The following is a 24,483-nucleotide window of genomic DNA, read 5'->3' as shown; positions in this document are numbered from 1 at the left end:
TCATATTCTGAAACAGCTTCTTCAAAATGTCGTTCAGATAGACTGCAATAGTCTCTTTTTTTTTACTAGATTTGCACAAAACCGAACTAAATCCCACTGAACATCTTGTGAGAAAGAAAACACAGGAAGTTCAAAATGTAGCTGATTTTTTTATCCCTGGCTCTGAAAATAGGAAGGGAGCTAGCAACCACTAGCAGCCACTTTTTGTATTTACAAAGTACATTAAAAATTATTCAGAGAATACTGACAAATAATACAAGGTAAAAGGTCCTTTTGTAACATAAGTACTTGTTATATGAAAACAGGCCAAATATCACAGACAGCATAGATCAGATCTTAGGAATCTTATTTACTAGTATGCAATTTACTAATGAAGAGTACTAAAACCAAAACAAACAGAAAACAAGCTTCCCCCCCAAAAATCAACACAAGATGTTACATCTACAAATTTAAATTATAGGTTAGACCCAAAACAGGTATTTGAGATATTGCCTATTTCTTTATTCCAGGAACCATTCATATTCTTTGGTAATGTTGTTTGTCACAAAGCACCTGTCCCCAGGCAGCACACTCTCTTTTTCAAGTCAAAGAAGGCAGAACATGCAACGGTCTTCAGGCCAGCTGGCCATGCTGTCTGAGCTGAGCTCTCTAGTAGTTGGCTGGTATGTCCTCGTTCCAATGTACTTATGTCACAGTCTTGTAGAGTGCCACTGCTAAATTTGGAGCTACGTTTCAGCACAGGCTTCTCAGTATCTCAGAGTCATCAGTCTAAATAGACTAGTACAGGAAAATGTAAGTCAATCGGGTTGCAGTGAACTTTTGCAGGAGCTTTTGGCTACCAAATGTGCAATGAAGCCTTCCTTTTTGAAGGTGCATCTGAGTTGAGGAATTCTTGAACGTAAGAAAGTATAGTTTTCAAATGTACACGATTTCCCTCAGCAGTGGAGCTTTAACATACAACAGAATTATTTAAATTCATTCACTTATTTTTTGGCAGGAGGTTTATGAATAAAAAGATCCGTCAGCTTTTTCTTCTTGAAGTTCCATGCAATATTGAAGTCAACCTTTTTTTTTTTACAACAAAAAGGGAATAATTGGCATTCTAAGACTTGGATAATCCTTGAATTCTCGTAGGTAGGTGTAGTGTTTATCTTTTGCCCAGATTGTCATCTGAATGAAGCAAAGCAAGGTGAACAGACCCACTGAGAGGAAGAAAAACAAAAAGATATGCTTCATAGCCAGGGAAAGAACATGCTCTTGTTGCTGACAATGCTTCAGAGAGAAGTTCCAAAACTTTACTCACCTGGAACACACTGAGTCATGACAGTGAAACTGATCCATGTCCCCACCTGTTTTGGCCAAGGAAATTTAAAACATTTCTGATGACAGCATTTGCACTTATGTCTCTATTGATCAAAACCAACCTTGTCCTAGTATAGGTAAATAAAAAAGCCAAGGTCAGCCAGATCATTTTCTAATGTGAATAACCTTTAGCCAAAAAGGTGATCAGTGCCTTGTTATCACAAACAAAACCTTCATGTTTGCTTCCATACTTAATATGACAATTTTAAGCATTACAGCGTAGCTTCCTTTTTCTCTGCCTAATTTGTATTTGTCACTTGTCCATCAACGGTAGGCAGAGTAATTTTTTACGGCCTGAGACTTAACGCTGTTCTCATTAACATCTGCTAATGACAGAATCACACTTAATCTTCACGTAAGTCAAAACCTGACACAGTCTTTCTGCACAAAAGTGAATTTTACACTCAGTTGCACTGTTTCTAACAAGTTTTGCATAGAGTTGGGAGTTTGGCTCCTGATTAAGGAATATGAAGCAATAAACTGTTTCAAGCTTCTCAACCAGACAGCATCAACACAAAGGACTGTATAACTTAGGAAAATGGGGATGAAGACCTGGCAAGCAATGCCTCATACGCACTACTTCTCCATTTTCTCTACTACAGTATCCTCTATTTACCTGTGCACTATCTTCCTGTACGTTGTGGTATTTATTCCTGGGCTCTCTTACATTTTAAATCCATTAGATGCCCCAATCCACTCACTGCCACACACCCTCAGTGTCAATCCCCCTATTCCTGTCTGCAAAGTTTCCACTGCTTCAAAGTGCATTTATATCTTGCCTAGCAGCTACTCTGAAGCACAGGCCGAGGTCTTTTTGGCCCGTAAATACTGCCTCAAGGGTGGACAGGAAGAACAGGTAAGTTCCTGTCTGCAGTGTGGTTTCTTGGGGTTTAGAAGAGGAGGGAAAATGTATTGGGCTGAACTGTTTCAGAGTTTTATTCCATGTTTTAACATGCCAGAAGAAATGAGAACTTACCCAGCAAAACTAAAATCTTAACAGCTTGTTTGAAAATACGTACCTCATAGGTATAGTTAGGGCAAGACACAAAGAAAAACAGCCATGTGAAAGGATTCTTTGTTGGATATGGGATCTTACGGGTTTTGGATCCTATAGATTAGAAAACAAATCACAAAATATTCATACTCCTAGATATATCATTTCCTATAAAGACAACCCAAATCTGCCTACTCCTGCGCCTCATCACTGTCATAGGGACAAGCAGGATGTGGGAAAACAGGATGTCCTCTGGACCCACAAGAAGGAACAGGATAACTGTGAGGAAATTCGCTGGACATTAGCTAGACATCTACATAACCCTTTGATCGCAGTCACACCTGTGGTGACTTAGGTATGTTTTAGATGTTAGAAGTTAAAGGTGTTCTCTGTTTGTCACAGAGCTGGATTTTAATAGTCATAGTTGATAGCTGTTCAGATGTTTGGCTCATGCACAAGGAGCTTTAGATCTTGTGCTCCTCTTCATACAAAGTCAGTGAAATTACTTTCCCTTGCTCACCAATGTGTTGCTTATACCAGCACTTCTGCACTACCCGTGTTCCCTTCTGTGCTACCTGTGTAATTTATACCCTCCAGAACCAGTCCTTTCATGAGGCAGCATAACTGTGGAAGTACTGAATGGCTGGACTAAAGTGAAAAATGATAATGTAATTTTTACCATCTCTCCGGAGGTCACTAAGTGCAACATGAATGGAAAAATTTCCAGCTTCACACAGCTGCAAGAAAAGGCATGACAGTTAAAATGCGCTTCTCTTCCACCTACTCTTCTTCCCTTTGTTATTTCTCAGGGTATTAAAAAAAAAAAGTTGAAGTTATTGTAAACAAGATTTAAAAAAGGGAGTTAATTGTAAATAACCAAGATTGCTTTCTGACAGGTGGATGGAATCTTTTTTTGTTCAAACATTAGACCATATGCTCTGTTACACTATTTATTAGATTTGCCAACAAATGTGGACTCGCTGTCCAAAAGATCAAATGTACTTCTTACACAGTCCCCATGACATTTAAAGGCAATAAATAAAGCAGATAAAAGTAAATCCAGGAGACACTTCCTTTATCTTTTACCTATGTCTTTAAAAACACCAGAAAACTTGATTTGGACAGTTTTGATTTCTCAAAAGTTATCAAAATCCCAAGGAGGATATGAGTTGAGCTGTAAGTTTTCTTTTCTAGAGTATTATTGATACAAATCATGAAATGTAATTGACCCAGCTTCCTCCACTGGCTTTAAATAATGCTTCCCCAAGCAATTATGTAGAAAATGTATTGAAACAACCCATTTATAGGATTATGGATAGTCTTCAGTGTCTGCAGAGCATAACCATTAAAGCAAATGACTGGTCATCAGACCTCCCGAGTTTTATTGTCAGCTCTTGTACATAGTTATGCAGTCTCTCTATACAATGGGAATAGGTTACTAACTCACAGAAATTTCATACCAGGAAGCTGCTTTGAGAATCTCCAGTAATTAACCTTTAGTTTCTTAAAGCAAGTGAACAGCTGGTGTTTTAAGTGAGTTAAACGTACATAAGAAAAATGGGTACATCTTTGTTGGCTACGCTAATGTTACTTCTGCACGTATGGAAATGTTCCTAGGAACAGTGAGAATGAACAGACACTGTCTTAAGAATTTTGCTTTGTAAGGAAAGCTGTAAAAAATGTTCCTGAAAATGCTTGTAAGGAGCAACACCTCCTCCCCTCACCTCCATTTGCTGCTAACAGTTGTATCAAAATGAATGCCTTCCCTTGGAAATAAGCAATGTACTGTCTTAGTTGGCCAGTTCACTACATTTTATGACCCGTTGTGATTCTTAACGCTCAATGAACAATTCACAAAAACAAACTCACTGGCTTTTACACACAGTGGCACAAACCGATAGTTCCAAGATTCTTTTAGACTGTGAGAGATCATTTTAGCAGTTCAGTATCCCAGTCTTAGAATGGATACTTAATCAAAATCTTCCCTTCTATACAAGATCACATTAGAAACTGACAGATGTATCTGTTCGGCATGCAGGTGGTTAGCTTTAGTAGTATGTCCCAAGTATTCTAGTTTTAAGTGTCTGCTTATCCTACCCATTCCCCCACTTACACAACCTAAAAAATAAACCAGCATGTTTTAGCATTTTATAAAAGGAGCAACAGACCTACCAGAAACATGATCACAGCACAATTAATCTGCTTTTTCCCATAAGCTACAAAACAAAATGTTTACATATGGTTAGCACTAATATACAGCCAATAAAGGACTTAAAACATGTTGAGGGCTTTTATGCTACTTACAAGGAGGAGTGTAAAGAGGATGATTGATGTAATAAGCAAGCCAAGCTGCAAATCCCCAGTAATACAAGCAGTTCTGAAAAACAGTTATTTTTACTTTGTTTCAGTACAATCCTCTGGGTCGGTATTCACTGCAAGGACCACTGATAACAATCAATTGGGCTGATCCTCCAAGTTTTTGATAATACAACAAAAAGTGACAACGCTGGGTATGGTAAGGCAGGAGCAGACAACAGGAAATAACAGGAAGGAAGTGGTGCTCATAGAGTAAGATTTCCTTTCAAATATCTCAGAGCTGTTAAATTTATAAACAGTTTTAGAAAGTACAATTCTACTATTGGAAACAGATTTATCTTGTCTGACAAGACATTTGGCCAAAGATGATGCGCCATACAGACTGTATGTTACAGACAGACTTGTTTTGCTAACCCCTGAGACTTTATAAAACCTGATTTAGGCACTGTGCTCTCTTCTTTGCTTACTACTTTGTATTTATTTGTACAATTTTTATTTGTACAATTTATCGACATTCTTTTTCTCCTTCATCTCATTGGTTTTCTTTCCTTCACATGCCTTAACTCTTCCTTCTTTAGAACGTCACACCTGATCTTTCCCTTAGTCCCTTTCACCATGATATCTTTATTTTGTCCCTTTTGGTGCTGTTCTTGGCTTTCTGTGATCCAGCTTCCATTCTCTAAACGCTGATAATGAAGCTTGCACTGTACTGACTCATTCCTGGCTAATTTCAAGAGCTTCATCCAAAAAAAAAAAAAAAAAAAAAAATGGTTTGGCTTTCCCATTTCTGCCTATTGTAGTTTTTCTCCTTCAGTATCTTGGTGACAGGTTATCTTCTCCCTCCTTATATGTCTGCTGGGAAGCCCTTTCTTGGCCTATTCCTCTTTCTCCTCTATGGTCTCAACTCTATGTGCCATTCTCTTACAGACAGACCTTAAGCATTCTTGACAACTCATACACCTGTCTCCCATCAGTTCAGATTTCCTCCTTTATCAAAGATAGTGCAATCATTGAACTGCCCAGAGACCTAAGACAAAATGAACACCCTTTTGGGTATGCTGTAGTACAAACACATAATGGTTCCTTGCTCTGGGATTATATATTACTAGGTAACTGATGAGACAGAGCAAATTACTAACTGATGATTATAGATCAGGTACGACAAGGGCAAAGAGAGTAAGTATCTTCCCTGTGATGACCTCCCTTTTATCCAGGAAAAGCAGCAGAGCTGGAGGAACAACTCCAGTGAGGAACAATCTAGTCGGTGTCCTACTGATAAACTCCTGCTTCCTCCCTAACGTTGATTTCTTCTGCCATCACCCACAATGTACTAACTGCTGGGCAAACTTAGGTGGAAATGGTTCGCTGTAATCTTGGAATGGCACCTCATGAACAACCATCCTGTAACTATGAAAGTTGGCACGGGGTGGGCCATATGGGAATGGATGTTAGTAAAGTTAAATAATTATGGCTCAGCTCCCAATAATACATGGTGCAATTAAACTGATTATTCATCCAAAGAACATGATTGACCACAATCGTTATAAGTTATACCTCAGTTGTAAGAAAAGGAGCTTTAAGATGAGTGGAGTCTGCCACTGCTACTATCTTTAGCAGTACTACTACAAATGGCAAGCTTTCACTAGAAGCCCTTACTGCTCATACAAAAGCCTCCAGTGAGGTTCAGATAGGAGCATCAGAATATATGCAGGCTTAATGAACTCACTTGAAAGAAGGGAATTGTTTCTGTGAATCTTTCATATTCCAGATAAATAACAAAGCCTTACAATAGTCTTATATAAAGAGGTTTTGTAACCTCTTTGTAACCTTTGGATCAAGTTGAGATATTGCAGGAATGGTTTATTTATGAGATCTCTAAGTTTAAATATTTCTGGTTAGCATTTTCATTTTCTCTACTCCGACTTATCATCATTCCTATGATAAACAAAACTATTTCTTAAAGTTCTGCCTACGTTTACTCATATCCAGCATGTTTCTTCTGGTTTAAATGATATTTCTTTAGCTCTAGTTGTTTGATTTTTTTTCCTCCAGATGTGATCATAGAAAGCAGTAATATCCTGGTTTTTTACCCATTAAAATGCTGTGTAAGACCAGTCATATGACCAATCTTCGAGGAATTCCACTGGTAACCTCCCTATTAATAAAGGTATGAGAGATCCTTTCCTGGTACAACCGCTATCATCTTTCCCCTTGTTAGTTCCTTTACCACCACACGGGTTTTTTGTATTAATCCTTGTTTTACTCATACTGAGCCATGTATCTGAGAAATAATTATATTATCCTAATCTGGCATGAACTGCTTTTGGTGAACCCTTACTGCATTTTACTGCATCATTTATTCCCATTTCAATTGGTGAACAAAGGATGAAAATCACAAATCTCATCAATTCCTGTCTCAGACCTTCCTTCTCATAGCGAAACTTAAGTATCTTTTGCTAACTGAAACATTCCGTTGTGCTTGGGAAATAAGCATCTATATTTGCTTTGTATGTGATCACACACTTAAATTAAGAAGCTTTGTCTACCATCTGTGTGTGAGAGAAAAAAGGGAAGAGGATGTGATACTTTTCTGACTGGCACGATTCTGGAGTAACACCATCAAAGTCAATGAAATTACAAAAGCAAATCAAACCCAAGCACTGCTAAGCAGGGAAAACTGAGAGCAACTTTACAGATGAAAGCAAGTACCACCAACCTGAAAAGGTAGAAAAGTGATCAGAATGACTGCTACAAGTGACAATTTTAGCAACTACATTTAGTTTGGTCTGAAAGGAAATAAAAGTTGGCAAGGAGCACAGTGAAAAATGAAGATTTATCACACTGTACAGATTATTTTTCAAAGTAAAGTTGCCCATATAACTGTTGTTTAGCATGCATTAGCTACTACTGTGTGAAGAACAAGTCTTTAAGAGATCTGCTAGCCTTTTAACAATCCCTGCGTTCTTCTGCTTCAGAAAACACCGACAGTAAGTTGCCAGGGAGGGTTCTTTCTGAGGGCCACTGCTCAACTACAGACCCTCATTCCATTTAGAAAGCATGAAGCCATCACCAGAACTATCAGAGCCGCTGCAAAGCTGTAAGGAGTTAGCCACAAGGTAAAGCATCAACTGTCTGGAATATTCACTGCCATAATGCAAATTCCAAGGGACTGTCTAAATGCAAAACATTAACTACCCAAATGGTCATACTATATGGTATGTTTTTCTAGCTGTAGATGATAATCTCTTGTTTTCCTGAGTACAAAGAGCATTTTTGAATATCACTGTGTACTCTGTTGCTAACATTTTAAAATAACCACAGCCCATACAAAACCGTGCAGCTTTGCAGACAGCTAGGAAATAAGGGATCTGCATCTCAATGGCTGCCCTATGCCACAGCAGCACCGGAAACGGTATGGGGGGCTCCTGGGTGAGAAGAAAATATACAACAAACAAGTTTACTTTGCACTGGAACAATGAGAGGTAAATTAACAGTTGCTTATCAACAAAGACAGTATGAGGTGGGGAGAAGTAAAGCAACTGTTACAAAAAGTTTCCTTTTTTTTTTCTTTTTAATAATAATAATAAAAAAAACCCTCCCAACATTGCACCTATCTGTGCTACCTTAAAAGTTAAATTCAGTAAACCTTCACACCCAGGAAGGTAGCTGAATGGAAAGGAAGGGAGGGCTGAAGGTCTAAAATTTTAAGAGAGCAATGAGAAAACTGTAATGTGAATAACTGTATGGCAACAAATGGGTTATACAATAGTCACATTAAGAAATCTTTTGAAAGAACTACAGATTCATGGGTAAGATTTGCTGCACATTACTACAAACGCCACACCAAAAAATCTGTGCTGCAGAGGCAGAGAATAGGTTGGCTAGGTTGGATTTGTAGGGGGGGCTATGGATAGATTCTGTCACAATTTACCTTCACAATATTCCTCAGTGGCATAGTCCCATGGGAGAACCGATGAACAAATATTGTTTCAATCAACCTTTTGATGTAGTGGAAAGAATGGCAGATACATGCCAAGCTAGAAACAGCAAGACAAAAGCATTTAAGAGTGCTTAAAAAAACAAATGTGGCAAGACATTTGGAGTAAGACTACAATGCTAACAAGTAATACAGCTCAAGCCTGCATACGGACTTACTTAACTACTGGATGTGGGCTTGATGTAAACCTCTCATCCAGTCCATACACAAAAGGCATGCGGAAATAAAACAGAAAATAGATGAACAATGGACCTGTATATTCTATCAAAAATACCTGCAAAAAGAGAGAAAATAATTAGACAGCTGAATCAGATGGTGGTTCTGCTTTGGTTTCTTTGTGATAAGTAATGCAGTGGGATAAACACCTCCATTGACCCAGAATGGCATTTGGAGATGCAGGGAGGGAATAGCAGGTTTGGGCTTAGGCTATGAAATCAGTAGACATGCACATAAATGTTCTGCAATGTATTTGCCTCAGTTGCATACAAACAGCCATTGCCAGTGCAGCTGACACAGTATGGGAATGAAAAGCTAATCACAGCAGCCCAGAGATCATGATAACTGTGCATGCATGTTACATTTATGCAGCTCTCACCCTCCTCTTGCCCTTAAAAACTATTCATTTATTTTGGGTTAAAATGAAAGTTGTTGAAGAATTTCTCTTGAAGGAAATGAGCTTTCTTTGTAATGAATGAATTTTATTTAAACTGGAAACACGGTTTGCAAGTGTTCACAGGTGACCCCATCTATATGAACAGTTAGCACAGCAGATATTCTGGAAAACAATCAATTAATTCTATACTCAAATACTCTTTCATTGGGGATGGGGGGGAAGAGGAAACTAAAGAAACCTAACTTCATTTCAGGTAGGAGTGTATTTCTCATGAGCATCACTTGATATTGAGGTTAGCTTTGGACCAAGCATTAACAGTTGCATTTTCCATTTTTAAAGTGAGGAAGGCAGGTCAATACTTCATTTATGGAGAAAGAAGGGACATTGATTGTAATTCTGTCGAAGAAAACAGGTCACTTTTCGAATGTGTTTAGAGTTATTTTAACTATGAAAAAAGATGTTTGCATTTCAGCTTCTGTAACAGAATCAGTATTTTCTGTGGCAAAGGTAGGACTTGATTGTCTTTTTTATTTGATGAACCTGAAGCATTTCTTGGCTTACATTTGAATGAACTAGTCTGAAGGGCAGGGAAAGCAGAAGGTAAAGGCCAGATTATGGAATTGAAGAAGTCTGGTGTATTTTACTGTGATATTTTAGTATATATTACTGCATGTATGTCTTGGAGTCTACATTGCTATTAGGAGTTTTGCTTGTCTTACTGGTTTATGGCTTGTGTAATAGCTGACTTACTTATCACCATAGCATTTAAAGTGATGATCTGAAGATTTAGTCTTGCAGATATTTTTTAATTTTTTTTTTTTTTTTTGCTTCCTGTATCATTGCTATGTCGTTAACACAAGATTTTAGTAATGTTTCATAGCTAGGAAATGGTAAATGTGTGGTAAATTACTGGGTACCTTTCCCTTTGTGCTGTGCTGGTTCATTATAACTAGTGGAAAATATGTGCACCTTGGAGATTCTGAAGAACTTTCTAGGGTTATTGGTCACCTCACTGCATAAACAGCACTCACCTGCTGAGTGAGTTGTGATGGGGCTTGCCTTTGAGCTTAGAGAGTAAATGTGAGGTCTTTGTGGATGGCTCCTAACACAGCAGAAATGATCAGCTGTCATTAGCCCGGCATTAGCATCCCGGGACGCAGCCACATGCAGACAGCTAACTCATTTTACTTTCATGCATTTTCCTGCTGAAGTCAGTTCAGTTACTGACAGGTAAGTTGCTCACATGCCTCTTTGCAGGACAAACTCTGAGTATAATCCTGATTTTGTCAGGAGAGTTACACAGGCCCTCTGAAGCAGATCCCGAAAGGCATTTAGATACCTTGTTCCTAGCGATTTTGCAGTAGACATCTAAATCCATTTGAGAACTTGCACCTTAGTTCAGTACAACCAAACTACCCTGTAGCAAGTTTCCCACTGCTGCTCTCCCAGGGAACTAGACATTCAGAATATTTTGTTGCTGCTTTCCCTGGTTAAATGAACTGAAGCGATGAGGATTCATTGCCTGCATCCACTATCAGAGCAGACATCATGCAGAAATATTGTAGAGACAAAAAAGTGATGTAAGGATTAATTATGGAGAAATAGCCATTAAAATGGCTCAGATTTGACACATAGCTCACCGTAGTCCATCCTATCTGTGGCCCTAAATCTTTAAAGTATAAGGTAGCAGTTGTGCCAACAGGGAGGTGCTGCAGGATTTCCTCATCCCTCAGGGACTTTCCTTCTGAGAAGGAAAGAGGCAATTACATCTCAGTGAAATTCAAGTCAATTTTGCCAGCATGATAGCTTTATATTGTGCTTTTATCCATCTGTGAGATTCTTTGACCTGATATGGGTTTATTGGAATCTAAATAATAAATAATAATAATAAAAAAACTAAGAATGCTTATCCTTAATTTTGATTTATCCCTATAATCACATGTAAGCCTAGATCCTCTATTCAGGATCTCTCTAATCAGGAGAATTTCCGATCCTATCTGCCTCGTCCAGTAGACTTGCTTCATCACTGCTACAGCAGAATTTGCTGATGGGTCACTGTCTGTTAGTACAGTTCACTGACCTCGTAGTCAGCTGCACCTCCATCTTTCTCTTCCCCACTTCTCACTGCTCATCGCCAGACACAAGGAAGCTGTAATAAGCTAGGACTGCAAGGCCCTCCTATGGAGGTCTTCATTGCCTCCTTTTTTTCCAAAGCTAGGAGGTGATTCCACAGGAGCTGAGCTGGTGATCAAGTTTGTAATGCCTGGATATCAGGGAATCCCCCAAAGGCCAGCATTTTCTCATAGCAAGTCTCACAACAGAAACTCGTGGAGGAATCTAACAATGTAGATCTCTGAAGAAGGAAACAAGGTACTCATATGCCTTTTCTTCATGGACAGATTTTACACAATGAATTAATCTTCACCAGCATAAGTCTAAGGGAATATATAAATTATGCTTACTAGAAGCAAAAGAACAAAGTGCTATGTTTTATACTGAATGCTAAGATAAATTAGCACAGATTGGCAATTGGACTTTCTTTTGTGCACCCAGGCCACGTACTAAGAGGCTTCTAGCAGTGATGCCTGGAACTATGCTGATCAAGTCAGTCAGATGGCATCAGCTTTGTCAGCAAATCCTACATCCACAGCAATGTGTTTTACATCAGCTTACCTCAAAGAAACTGTAATTCCTGCCTGAGAGCAGAGGATTATGTGAATTGATAGCTGTAACACAGTTCTTTTTAGTACTCCCAGCTGAGCATCGCTATGGGAATCATTTCACTGCAGCTAAGGGAAGTTAAGAGTCTAGATTCTGTGCTGCCTGTCTTTAAAGCAAAGGTGCTCAGTAGTTAGAAAGTGCATTGGAACAATGCAGACTCCCGAGTTAATTACCAAGCGCCAAATGGATGGATGGAACTCTTTTCAATACTTTCAAAGAATTTAATTTGTTGTCAATTCATTTCAGTCTTTATGGCGCTAAGTAACATAGCTGGAAACAAATTTTTAAGAGCTAATACCCATGCAAGGTACAACTTTTATGCAAGGCCCCTGCTCAGAGCTTTATTACTCTAGTCCTCACGGGTACTTACTTGGATCAAGTTTTATCGACTGTCTTGCTGGATACCACCGAGGATCTGTAAGACCACACAGAATTTTGTGATAGGCAGTATTTGTTTTAGATTACCCACTGTTACAATAAACACAACGTAACAGAGTATGATTTTTTGAAGATTTCTAGGAATATTTATTTACCATGAATATCTGTGAGAAATTATGCAGCAGGAAAAATGCAAAGGTGTGTCAGGATAGTATAAAAATGGTCTTGAAATCTCACTGTGATCACACTCGTGCAAGTTACTTAGCATTATGTGTGTGCATCACATGTTTCAAGTTCATAATTTTCTCCTATTTATACACTGGATATTCTGATGTGATACAAACTGTTGCAAAAGTTATACTCACATAATTTATGGAACATCAATCTTATCTCCCTAATTGTAGCATTTGGTTCCACCTAGACAAAAAATAATATATAGAGATATATATGTAAGATGTGCACAGTTTGAAAGACAGCTATTAGGTGTAAGGCTATTCATGTAGAAATGTGACTCAAGCAACAAACAATATAACTTTCTTATATATAGCTACGATTGGTATGGATGATTCCAAGTACTTCTTACAGGAAAATGGGAGGACCTAATTTGTGGCATCTGTTTCAGAGGCAGTTACAGTGGCAGTGATCAAGAGTTACGTCAGCAGCACTGACACTCTGATGGCTTATCAGTAAGGTACAACTGGCACCATACAGAGAAGTTAGTGAAGTTGTGCTATTTGCCCAAGAGCTCCTTTGTGAAAAGGGTTGAAGTGCTCTGTAGTGAGAGTGAAGTACGCATAGCTGTTGCCTCTCCAATGGCCAAAAAAGAGCTATTGAAATACTTTTCACAAACACTAAGTTTACTTTAAAAAACATTAGTAATTTTAAAACAGTCACCTAGCATTTTGAACAGATTTTTGTTTTACCTTATCTAGGAAGCATAGCTGTTCCTTTGTCTTCCAGTCAAGGATTTCCACCTGATAGGATATAAAATTATAATTATTATTGCCCACATAAACTCTAAACTTTTGGTTGATTCTCAATTTTGCAGTCATTATTCAGAATGAGACACCTTTTTCCTCTGACCTATGGACTGTGTTAAAAACAGTTCTGATGTGTTCAAGAGACAGCTTTAATCATTGACAGGTTCTCAAAGCACTCAACTTGTGAAAAAAATAGCACTCTTGCCAAAATTGTCTTCCTGGATAAATTCAGAAGCAGAAGCAGCTACTTGACTGATCAAAACACACATTCTGGGGTGTTTTGTTACACTAGAATAAAAGGAGCAAATAAGGGACAGAGAAGTTTCATGGTAATCACTAAGGAACAAGTTTATCTTCAGAACTGTTCTGATTTATAAAACTAGAAAGGCAATTTGAGAGAAAAAAAAAAAAAAAAAGTAAATGCGTATATACATGCATGCAAGCAAGTATTTTGAGTACATACAGCATAAAGATTACTGTACATTGTTCCCAGAATGTGTGTTAATTATAGAGAGTGGAAAACATTGGAAGACATAATGAACAAATGCAGCTAAAGATGTGGACTTCATAAATCCGTGAGAGGTTGTTGTAGGAATATTGAATGTTACTCTTGCCTCTCAGATCACCCATGTTAGAAACAATGTATTAGCATTTTATTTTCCAAGTGGTGGTTTAATTGTAGCTCTGAATAGGACAAAGTGGATTATTTTCATGGTCAAACGACATTTTGGCAAAAGGTTTTGGTTTTAATTAACAGCCAAGCAGAAAAGTCCCCAGATGTTTCAAAGCCCAGTTGCAACAGACTAGCAAAACTTACCATATAGTTCTTGTGTTTGTATTTGTTCTCATCAAGCACTTCGTAATGGAACTTTAAGGTACAGCTAAGACTGAAAGTTCAAAGCTTATCTGTCACAGTCACAAATGACTGGGACTATCATTGCTCTTTTTTTTTTTTTTAATAAATGTCTAATGTTAATTATGATTGGTATTAACTGACCAAGGGGATAGATTAACAGTAGACTTTAAATATGATTCCCTACTAAAAATAGGAGTCACAGTCCAGTATCTTTCTAGTAGGATATCTTTGAAGAGATGACTTGGTTAGAGTATCTTATTTCCTTCTTTTACTTGTCCCAAACTATTCTTTATCTGTTGGCGTAGCAATGAAGTACTTCAGCTCCAGCCAGGAGTATCCACTCTGATCCCTACAAGGGACCCTAATGCAGCAGTATTTTCTACCTGTGCATGGTAAGCTGTCAAGGGGCATCAAGGGAGGTAAGCACTTTTCCTCCTTTGCAATGCATAATGCATGTGTGCCAGATTATTGTGTAATTACATATTTCTACCTATCTGCTTTTGAAATAATATAAAGCACAAGTTTTACTGTCTCTCTGGGAGATCTCTGTGGGAAAGCAAATGAAGTGGATTCCTTTCTGGGATGCTGAACTGCAGCATCCTGACTCTTGCAACCCACAGAACAAGTACTGTGGGGACAGTAAATATTTTTTGGTCACTTCTGATGCTGAGTTGTTACAAGGGTTATTGAAACCTCTGGTGTATTTCAAAGCTCCTGTATCAAAGAACACCACTGGGCAGCCCTACAGACTGCAGCAGCAACCAGTTTAGAAGCCCCCTTCCCATTCCATACGCACTTCCAGCATATACATATTGGATCAGAATCCACCCACTCCACCCCGCCCTGGAAGTTTTAGTCTATGGTCTTTACTGTCTGCATTAGAAAAATCCTCTCCAAGCCAATTAGAGAGTAATTTGGATATCTGTTCTGCCACCTATCCTCTTTCAATTGGGTTATTCTTGTTATGCACAAGGACAGATAGAAAATTCCAGAACATTTGCTTTTGCTCTGTGGTTTTCTTGGGAGTAGCTGTATTAAAATGTAGGTATTTCTGTGAACCACTGGAATCAGTGTGGAAAATAACCAAGTCATCCGCCATCTTCTGTATTGCTATTTGGTTCTGTTCCAGCATGTCGCTTCCAAGTGCCCAACTGGCATACCTTCCTGTACTAGCTCTTTTCTTCAAAAACCTACAAAGATGATGGATTCAGACTTTTGAAGGTGCACAACGACAGTGGTGAGTGGCAAGGTCACCAGCCGCAATATGGGAAATTCCCATCAAATACGAGGAAATTACAAACATTATGAGACTGCTTAGAGGGGATGTGGAATCTCCATCCTTGGAGGTATCTGAACCTGGACTGGACAAGCCCACGTGCAGTCTGATGTAGTTGCATCTGCTTTGAGCAGTAGTTCAGCTACATGACTTTCAGAAGTCCCTTGCAACCTAAATTATTCACCGATTCCGTATTTCTGAACATTCATTCCTGAACTTCAAACCTTTAAGTTACATTCATGATCTAATCTTATTTAGTTACATTCATGATCTAAGCTAGTATAACACATGCTTTCCCTTTTCAGAAAGAGGGACACAAGAACACTGCTGTAGATTCCATTCCAGCTCAGAGAAATATGTGCGACGACAGAGTGAAAGCAAGGTGACCATTTCCTCTAATTATCATGCCTCATATCTGTGACAGAATGTCCCCACCGTGGTTAGCAGTTCCCTGCATAAGAGCCAGAAAAGACCGATCCAAGCTAAGAAATGTTATCTTTTCTGAGCATAACGGCCAATCGCATGAACCCACATAGCACTGAACACAGTGTTTCCAGTCCTCAGGCACAGCACCAAGGCAGTTAATGTACTGGTTGGCAACAGTCTTTAGATACCCAGCAATCTGTTCTTGGAACACTTACTGATGGGTATCATCCCTTTTAAACATAAATTGTTTGGCTCAGAGCATTTTAATTTCTGAGTGTTTTCAAAGCATTTAGCACAATAGGACACTGACAGTCAGTTTGCACTAGTGCGGTATGACTTGCAGTCCACTTATTTGGTGATTTTTTGATAGGCATTTTAAATTACAGCTTCTCAAAAACTACTTCGAATAGAATGTAGGCAATAGGCAGCTTTGTGCAAGATAGCTGAAAGTTAAAACTCTCCTGTAAGTGACTATAAACACATCCCTTCAATGTTTAGGAGACAAACTTGTTCTCATGCAGAAGGAGCAAAGATTGATAATGTCTTTAAAGACAGAGAAAATTTCTTTATTATTGTTTAGAGCAGGTGAAGAGCAAAGAATAATCAATTTATGATAAATGCAGAAAGATTAATTGCAACAGTTAAACTTCTGTTCAGAAGGGTGGAAAATTTATTCACAGGGGAAAAATGGTTGAGCAAAGTGTTTAATTTTTTTTAGATAGGGTGCCTTTAATAGGATTACAAAAATACAGTAGATCAAATCCACCCAGTTTAAGGCTGTTTCAGATGCTCTAGCACCAACAGATCTTCAAAAATGATGTGCTAACTGTAATGGAAATACAGACACATCATGTCTGTGCATCTTGGAAGTTTTATTTGCAGCCATTTGTAGTCAGCAGATTCAGTAAACTCTAGCTTAGTGAGATTTTTTGAACACTGACATAAGCATATATTGTATCGATTTCTTTTTAAATTACTCAGAAAAAAAATATATATATATATATATGCTTATTTTACAGTCTTGGAACCAACCAGCCCAAGAAAGAGCAATGCAGAATGAATTAATTCTCCCTGAGGTACTGGACTGCTTACATAAGTCAGGTTCCCATAATTTAACCATTAGAAAAATCAGTGGTCGCTATAGTTCTAATTAAATCTTTCTAAACATTTAAATTTTCCAATGGAATTAGTAATTTTCTCTATTCCGTTAGACTTTTCTTGAATACTGTGTTGTTCCTGAAAGAAGCAAGCATGCCTTCGTGTGGCCTCCCACTAGGGCATATCAGGAATAACGTTCTTGAAGTCAATGAAGTTAATTAAGCCAAAGGGAAATTGCTGTAACTGTAGTTACACTGAAAAACTGTGTTTGTGCTGCTGCCACAACTGACTTTCAGTCTGAAACTTGCCTTGCAGAGGAATGTACAAACCATTGCAGAGGATGAGTCTAAGGATCCATCCAGAATGGTACCTTTGCTTCTGATACAGCCAACAGCTGGTGACTCACAGGAACAAAACAGGGCAAGAATGTACTGAATGGGGGGAGGAGAAAGGACATACACATTGAGATTTTCCTGCAGCAGAAGTGCTGCCTTTGTGTTTATTAGCTTTTTGTGGATTTTCCTTCAATTACTTTTTCCACTTGCATTTTAAACCTGTGTAAACTTTTAGCATGCGCAGTGTCTTGAGGTGAGGAGTCCCACAACTTAACTACGTGCTATGGGAGAAAGTTTCTGAGCAGAACCAATGCAAATGTTTAACCACAAAACCAAATTTCATCATCTGACCTGTGGAGGGCTATACTTTTTTTCTGTAATTAGTTCAGCTATGAAAACCTTACCTCTCTGAAGTAAATAGCTCACATTTCATGAGACTAGAATTAAACCACGAGACCAAGTATTAAAAAAGGAGATAGTGATACCCATACTCACAAAGTTTCATACAATTAAATTTCACTTATGTAAAATTCCGATGTCTAACATTTAAAGGTTCACAAGGCAGACACCAGGTGTTTACTCATCAGCCTCTTAAGTTCTGCTCCTATGTATGCCTGAGAACCATCATCTGGACTATACTGAAACGCAGTATATTTTTATTTCTTCCACCTGTTGGAGGTTTGTGTGTTAGAGGTTATCACAGTGAATTCTGGCTCCTGAAAGCCTATGAAAGCTTTCCAGCTTTTGCTAGCACGACATCTTCCATGAGGATTCACAGGATGGGAAAGTAACCAGCACCAGTTAATTCTAACTCAGTGGGTATTTACTTGCATTGGCTAGCACAGCTGCCAATTTCCCAGTCATGCTGAAGACTCGCATCATTCACCAAGTATCACTGTCACTATTAAGCAGATTGGAGTGCTTCCACCTGTGAACCTAAGCCAGCTTTGGCACAATACTAAGTAGACATCCAAGTTTTTCAGTGGCACCTCCCAGCCTTTTCAATGTACAAAGGAGACTATTAATAGTTCAGGGCTCTAGCTTATAGTGATTATTTTCTGCAATGAGAATATTCAGGTAGAAGAGGTTTATAAACGCTCTGTGCAAATCAGCACTGTGATTTGCGGTGTTAGACTTCGGTATCTATAGTTCCATTACTACTCTTCATGGATCATTTGGTGTATGGATGTCAAAATGTACATCCAGGGTGTGTTTTCATCATGGAACTGATGAAAATCAATGGAACTGAAGGGAGATTTTTTCCTTTCAATTATTTAATTATTTTTGCCTAGGGGTATTAAGGTTGGGACTGCTGTCTTTTCACAAGGCAAGAAGACCAGAAGCTGTGGGAAGCCTGTAGCCCTTATACTGACGGGTGAACTCACAACAGTTGTATTTACTTTTTAAAATATACTCTAAAGAAGTCCATTATTTTCTCTAAAACAAGTCTTTTGATTTCAAATGTAGCCTTCAAATCCTAAGTGGCTCCAGGTACTGCCTGCCAAGTAATATGTTATTGTCACATTTCCCTGTACAAAATTAAGAGTTTCTCTCTTGAGCTCCACAGAGGAAAAGGACAAATTGCCTGTCTTTTAAGTGAAGCAGCACAAATGACTGTACGAAGTATTGTTAAGTGTATGGAGAAGCGGTGAGGGAAGAGAAAGGGAGAATGTTTTTCCCCATCTTCTCAGCACTGTGATAATTTTATGTGTTACTTGTGAAAACAGAGCAGACATTTTCAAATAGCTGGGCTTTTTTTGGCAGTCTCCCTTGAAATGACCGTTCAAACATCTCATATATGGCCTTGTCTTGCTCAGGCTGCTCTTGGAGGATACAGAATCTTAAAATCCTCTGCAGTCCTGCTTTTGGCACTTGTTCTCAGTGTTTCTACTTGATGAGGCTTTAGACAGCATAGCTCTGAGTGGGAGAAACCTTTGTAACAGGAGCTGTGACATCTCAGCAATGCCAGTGAGGCAGCAGCCATCCTCCTTGCATTCAGAAGGTTTTCATCACAGTCAGAGGGGGGAGAAGCTTTAAATGCCAGCAAGGAGGGGGGCACTACGTTATAGCTTTTAGACTGTACTGCATATGTCAGCTCAATCTATCCTCAGGGAACAAAGATTCCAAAACATTTTGGGTTAGCACAGCTTACAAAAGGCACTCCCCATCCAAACCAGTTCAGGAAGCAAAATTACAACTGAAGCTCTTATGGCACTAATTTTCTACAATGTGAGTGTATTTGCTCGAGCATATTTCCTCTAGGAAGACACAGGGACATACTATTTTCTTTATATGAGATGCTTTTAAAGACTTAAACCTATCAAGTAGAAAAAAGGGTAGAATTCATTAGCCTAACTTCAGAGCTCTGCACTACAGACATTTACATCCGAGCATGTCATATAAACACCCTTTGTGAAAGGAGAAAAGCTGGCACTTTTAGGATAAGCTTTGTCATAAGCTTTGAAACACATCTAAACTAGGTCAGAAGAGTTGTTTTCTAATACATTTAGAGAAATGAGCACTCCTAGAGACTATCAGTCATCTCAATACCAGTCTCTACCATAGACCTCTAAATTCTGGGAGGTGAATCTCAAATTATCAGGTGCAGTACTTTCAGGTATGCACATGTCTTTAAACAGTAGCTGTTCTTGCCAGGCCTCTCCTGAGCATAAAGTGAACCTAGTGATAAAACAGCTGCGAGGTGAAATTAGAAACATACCGGTGCCCACAGTAAATAAAACCCATTCTAGCCTTATTGCAGAACAAGAAATGTACAAACAGTCACCTAGACATGGGTCTAGGAGTTCAGGGACCTGACTACATATGGTAAATTGGGGAAATCACTCAGCCACTCTGGATTTTTGGGTGTTGATCCATTAGGTCCAGCAGACTTTGGCTTAATTAGTTGTTGCTCATAATTTTTGGTACTTAAGTTTGAACACAACCTATTCAAAATATGTAGTTAAAGGTGATTCCAAAGCTGCACCTGCCTTTACTGGCTTCTTAGAAATCACTCTAATACAATGTTGCCTATTTTTGAAGTATTTCTGTCCTTAGCAGAAATGAGGAAGACTCTCATTCAAGGAAGAGAATTAACAGCCGGTGTCTGAGCACTCACAGTCAGACTGGTGTTCTTGCCCATCTTCTTGTTGGTCTATTCACATTTTATTCATGATTAGGGGAGGGGACCTTCCTGCATACTCAGTATGAAATTGATTGTAGAATCACAGAATCAGTCAGGTTGGAAAAGACCTCTAAGAAGACCTAGTCCAACCTTTAACGTCGTACTGACAAGTCCACCACTAAACAATGCTACTAAGTTCTGTATCTACACATTTCTTGAAGACCTCCAGCGATGGTGACTCAACCACTTCCCTGGGCAGCCTTTCCTAATGCTGCACAACCCTTTCAGTAAAGAAATTTCTCCTAATATCCAACCTAAACCTCCCCAAGCACAACTTGAGGACATTTACCCTTGTCTTATCACTTGGTGCCTGGGAGAAGAGCCCTTGCTACAACCTCCTTTAAGGTAACTGTAAAGTTCAATCAAGTTTCTCCTGAGCCTTCTCTTCTCCAAGAGAAACCCCAATTCCCTCAGTTGCTCCTTGTAAGACTTGTGCTCCAGACCCTTCACTGGCTTCACAGCCCTTCTCTGGACATGCTCCAGCACGATATCCTTCTTGTAGTGAGGCCCAAAACTGAACACAATATTCAAGGTGCAGTTAGGTACTAGGCATGATAAAATGCACAAAAAAAAATCAACAGAAGAGAAAGAAGCATTCCACCAATAAACCTCCACTAAACTTGTAATAGTCATATTAGAAAACATTTAGACAGCAACAGTTTGGTGTTCGCAAAGTGCTTTGTGATTCTTACAAAGAGGTACCACAGAAAATCAATAAAGGGTAAATGGCTCTGACACGTACAGGGAAAAGCACAGATTGCAGACTAACCCAAAGCAGGGAACATTAATGTCTGTAATATCAATAGAGATTTTTTCCCTTTAGGAAGTCTTGGGAAAGGTGGGACATTTACTGTCTCTCCTTTCCTAACTTAGTTTTCTCCTTTCCTAACTTAGTTTTGAATGTATGGTGAGGAGATGCAGTTCAACATGCTAAGCTGTCTTGAATGTATAACAGAAAGCAAGTCAGTGGGGAGAACAGTGCTGAAAGCGATATGCAGCAGCACTGCTTAGTACTACCTAAGCTGTCTTTGTCCACATCCCACACCGAGTCTGCTCAGACACACACTGGCTGTGCCTGGGCAAATCTGCTTCCACACATTATCTGCTGTACAGAGAAAAGGACATATAAGGCTGACTTGTAAATAAATTCATGAGACATTCTGAATTTGGATTAGTGTTGCTTAGACACAGGATATCAATTAAAGACACAAAAGATCTGGATCTGCTGCTATTGTTCTGCCTAGTGAGGTAGAACACACATCATCCCACTTTCTCAAGTTTTTCCATCTGTAAAATTAGGTAGTAATTATGTCCATGCTTTTGAGGACTTCTAGTAATGAGTGCTATAAAGAAGTTCAGTACAACTGCAGCAGAAGAGCAGACCTGCCAACCGGAGTGTGACTGGAGATGTTTAGAGGGGTATTACACATGTGCCTAATCCCCTGCATTTGGATATCACAGGACCTTGGGACAGTGATAGAAATGCAGGAGGCGGTGAAAAGCATGGTCTTTTTTTTTTTTAAAAAAAAAAAAGTGAGTATTGCAAGGGAAAAGTCACTGCAGGAGCCTACCACACACCCCCACAATGGCTAGACCAGCTTAATTTGCAGAAGCATTAGTGACATCCAAAAAGCTTTCATAGCTTTGAAAAGCAACAACTGAACTTTTAGGTCATGGTAAGTAACTACAAAAGCAGTTTTGCTTCTGATTTTTTTCTTAGACTCTGTTAATGTAATAATAACAGTTGTTTTGTATTTTGCATGGCAAAAAAACGCATTCAATTTTAGATGAGTCTTGTGCTGCAGAAAATGAAGTGCAAACCTGCAGAAACATAGTTAGGATTGCCACCGGTAGGCTAGCACCAACCTCTTTGGGTAGCACAAGCCACTCTTAAGAAATTTTGCATTAGCCAACATAATTCCAGCAGAGTTGGTGCGGCTGTTTATGTAAGCGGATCTTCGCCCGTCCCGCTCCGCAGGTGCATGTCACTCCGCACTTGCAGCGTGCACAGGGAGCCAGGGGCCCCAACCCTTGCGGCCGCGCCAGGCTGTGCTCCTCTGAGCCCCGCCGCGGTGCCGAGCCGGGCCGAGCCGAGCCGCCCGGCGGCAGGGTCCTGCCCCAAGCCGGGCCACCAGGTGCCCAGAACGTTCCTCCTCCGGCCGAGGCGCGCCGCCAGCGCCGCCCCGCAGACAGCAAGGAGCCCGGAGCCCCGGGGCACCGCTCCGGGACCCCCGTCCCAGGCCGCCCCTTCACCGCGGTGCCCTCCCGGCGCTCCGCTCCCGGTCCCGCCGCCCCGCTCCCCACGGCCGCCCGCACCCACCTCGAAGAAGCCGGCTCTGCCGCCCATCCTGCGGGCCGCCGCCTCCCGCCGCCGCGGCACCCTCCCAGCCCCGCACCGCCCCGATCAGCCGGCGCCCGGCCCCCGCGGCGGGGCTCCGGCACCGCCCGCCCCCCCCGGGCCCCCCCGGTTCCCCCCGGCCGCCCCGCCCCGGTCTCGGCGAGCCGCTGGGCCGCGGGCGCCGGCAGCAAGGCGTCCTGCAGCCTTCAAACACGGGGAAAGGCAGGTTCAGGGCCACGACTCGGCGGCGTTGGATTCGAAAGGGTGGGTTATTTTTCTTTGAGAGGCACAGGGTACTGCAGGAGATCAGTCGTGTTTCCCGGTGTGTGCTGATCAGAGGCAGAGAAATGAGATAACCAGCAAACCCCACAACTGATCAAGAGCCAGAAAACACACTCCTTTCTTTTTCTGCTAGCGTACCTCACATTTCTGTGTGATTTGACAGACAGCAGACCTGGGCTGGGTCCCTTCTTCTGTGATGTGATCCCGTCGCTGTCTGAATTAAGCGAATAGCATAAAGCAGTACAGAGGCTGGTATTGTTTTTTCCTCCAACTAGTATTTATTCAATTATTAATTTCTGATAGCTAAAGTAATTAAACTTTAGTGGATTCTACCTGCTATAAAGAAACATTGCTTTTTCATGGCTCTAAGTTTCCATTATACAGAAAGGTTTACACCATGCGCTCTTTGGAAGCCCTCTACTAACCCCAAATTTTATCTGCTTCCATAGGATTATAACCATCAAAGCTTCTTAAACAAAATATTGAAGAATAAATGCAGATGCACAAAGCATGAGGCCCTACTTGAAGCCTGAGGACGGATCTGAAACACCCAATGGGACAGAATTCACTACCGCTGTGAAGACAGGCTGAAGATGTGTGAAGGTGTGTGCTCCTTTTCAATGCAGCTATGTGTTTGGATGGTTAGTGCTGGGATCTGGTTAGACCTTCTGGATTTTTATGTTAAAGGAAAACAGAACTACTGCCTTTCCAAAGAAGCAGACATTCCTTCGGTATATTTGTCTTCCAAATGGCCTGTGTTCATATACTGTGGAAAACTATCTCCAATATGTGAAAGTAATCAAGTTAAATACAGAAAAGCAAGCAGAGCACAAATATAAAAGCCATTTAAGCTAACCTTCTATCAGAAAGCTCTCAGACAGTGCTTCAGACCAACAGGTTGTGCAAACGGCCCCTCTGGATCGGCGCGGTGTACCACCTGGAGAAGGAAAACCTGTAACAGCCCATTCGAGTTCTGGTGCTGACAACATTGCAGCCTACAGCCTCGTGCTCCCCTGAACCTCACTTACAGATCCCCCCTTTTGAAACAGTAGCGCAGAAGGACTTCAGCGCTCAGGGTCCATCATTCCAGAAGAAACCCAGCCTTGGACAAAAAAAAACCCAAACCGTAATCCATCAGGCTACACCCAGCTGGAGCAAGGTAGCGAGGTCTCATCAAACCCGAGGTTTGATGAAGTAAGCGCTCGACTCCCTGCGGGGGCCTGGCAGCCCACCCCCTGGCAGCCACCATTTGTCACTTACGGCGCCGCGACCACACACACTAGCACGGGTTGGGCCGCTTCAGTGACTCCACGGCGCAGCTCAAGCG

General features: G+C 40.3%; 1 protein-coding gene across 6 annotated transcripts; it reads right to left on the bottom strand.

Moving 5' to 3' along the window:
* Nucleotides 1-55: 55 nt before the first annotated feature.
* TECR (trans-2,3-enoyl-CoA reductase) lies at nt 56-24,221 on the bottom strand. Of its 6 annotated transcripts, none has more exons than XM_035333905.1 (13): nt 24,203-24,221; nt 13,305-13,358; nt 12,747-12,798; nt 12,374-12,418; nt 10,923-11,026; nt 8,828-8,943; nt 8,604-8,709; nt 4,661-4,733; nt 4,529-4,572; nt 3,036-3,093; nt 2,382-2,470; nt 1,304-1,349; nt 56-1,202 (listed from the first exon to the last, which is right to left on the bottom strand). In XM_035333905.1, exons 3-13 carry the CDS (start codon nt 12,760-12,762, stop codon nt 1,075-1,077), a joined length of 825 nt encoding a protein of 274 aa, XP_035189796.1. In that variant the 5' UTR covers nt 12,763-12,798; nt 13,305-13,358; nt 24,203-24,221; the 3' UTR covers nt 56-1,074. The 6 variants fall into 6 exon arrangements, 5 of the variants coding, with proteins under 5 accessions (XP_035189796.1, XP_035189795.1, XP_035189794.1 ...); XM_035333904.1 differs by lacking the exon at nt 24,203-24,221 and adding an exon at nt 24,013-24,103 and having other exon boundaries at nt 13,305-13,355; XM_035333903.1 differs by lacking the exon at nt 24,203-24,221 and adding an exon at nt 22,857-22,974 and having other exon boundaries at nt 13,305-13,355.
* Nucleotides 24,222-24,483: the final 262 nt, after the last annotated feature.

Source organism: Oxyura jamaicensis, chromosome 8, assembly GCF_011077185.1.
Source record: "Oxyura jamaicensis isolate SHBP4307 breed ruddy duck chromosome 8, BPBGC_Ojam_1.0, whole genome shotgun sequence".
NCBI lineage: Eukaryota > Metazoa > Chordata > Aves > Anseriformes > Anatidae > Oxyura > Oxyura jamaicensis.
The sequence above is the reverse complement of the archived record's forward strand: the minus strand, read 5'-3'. Positions and strand labels throughout refer to the sequence as shown.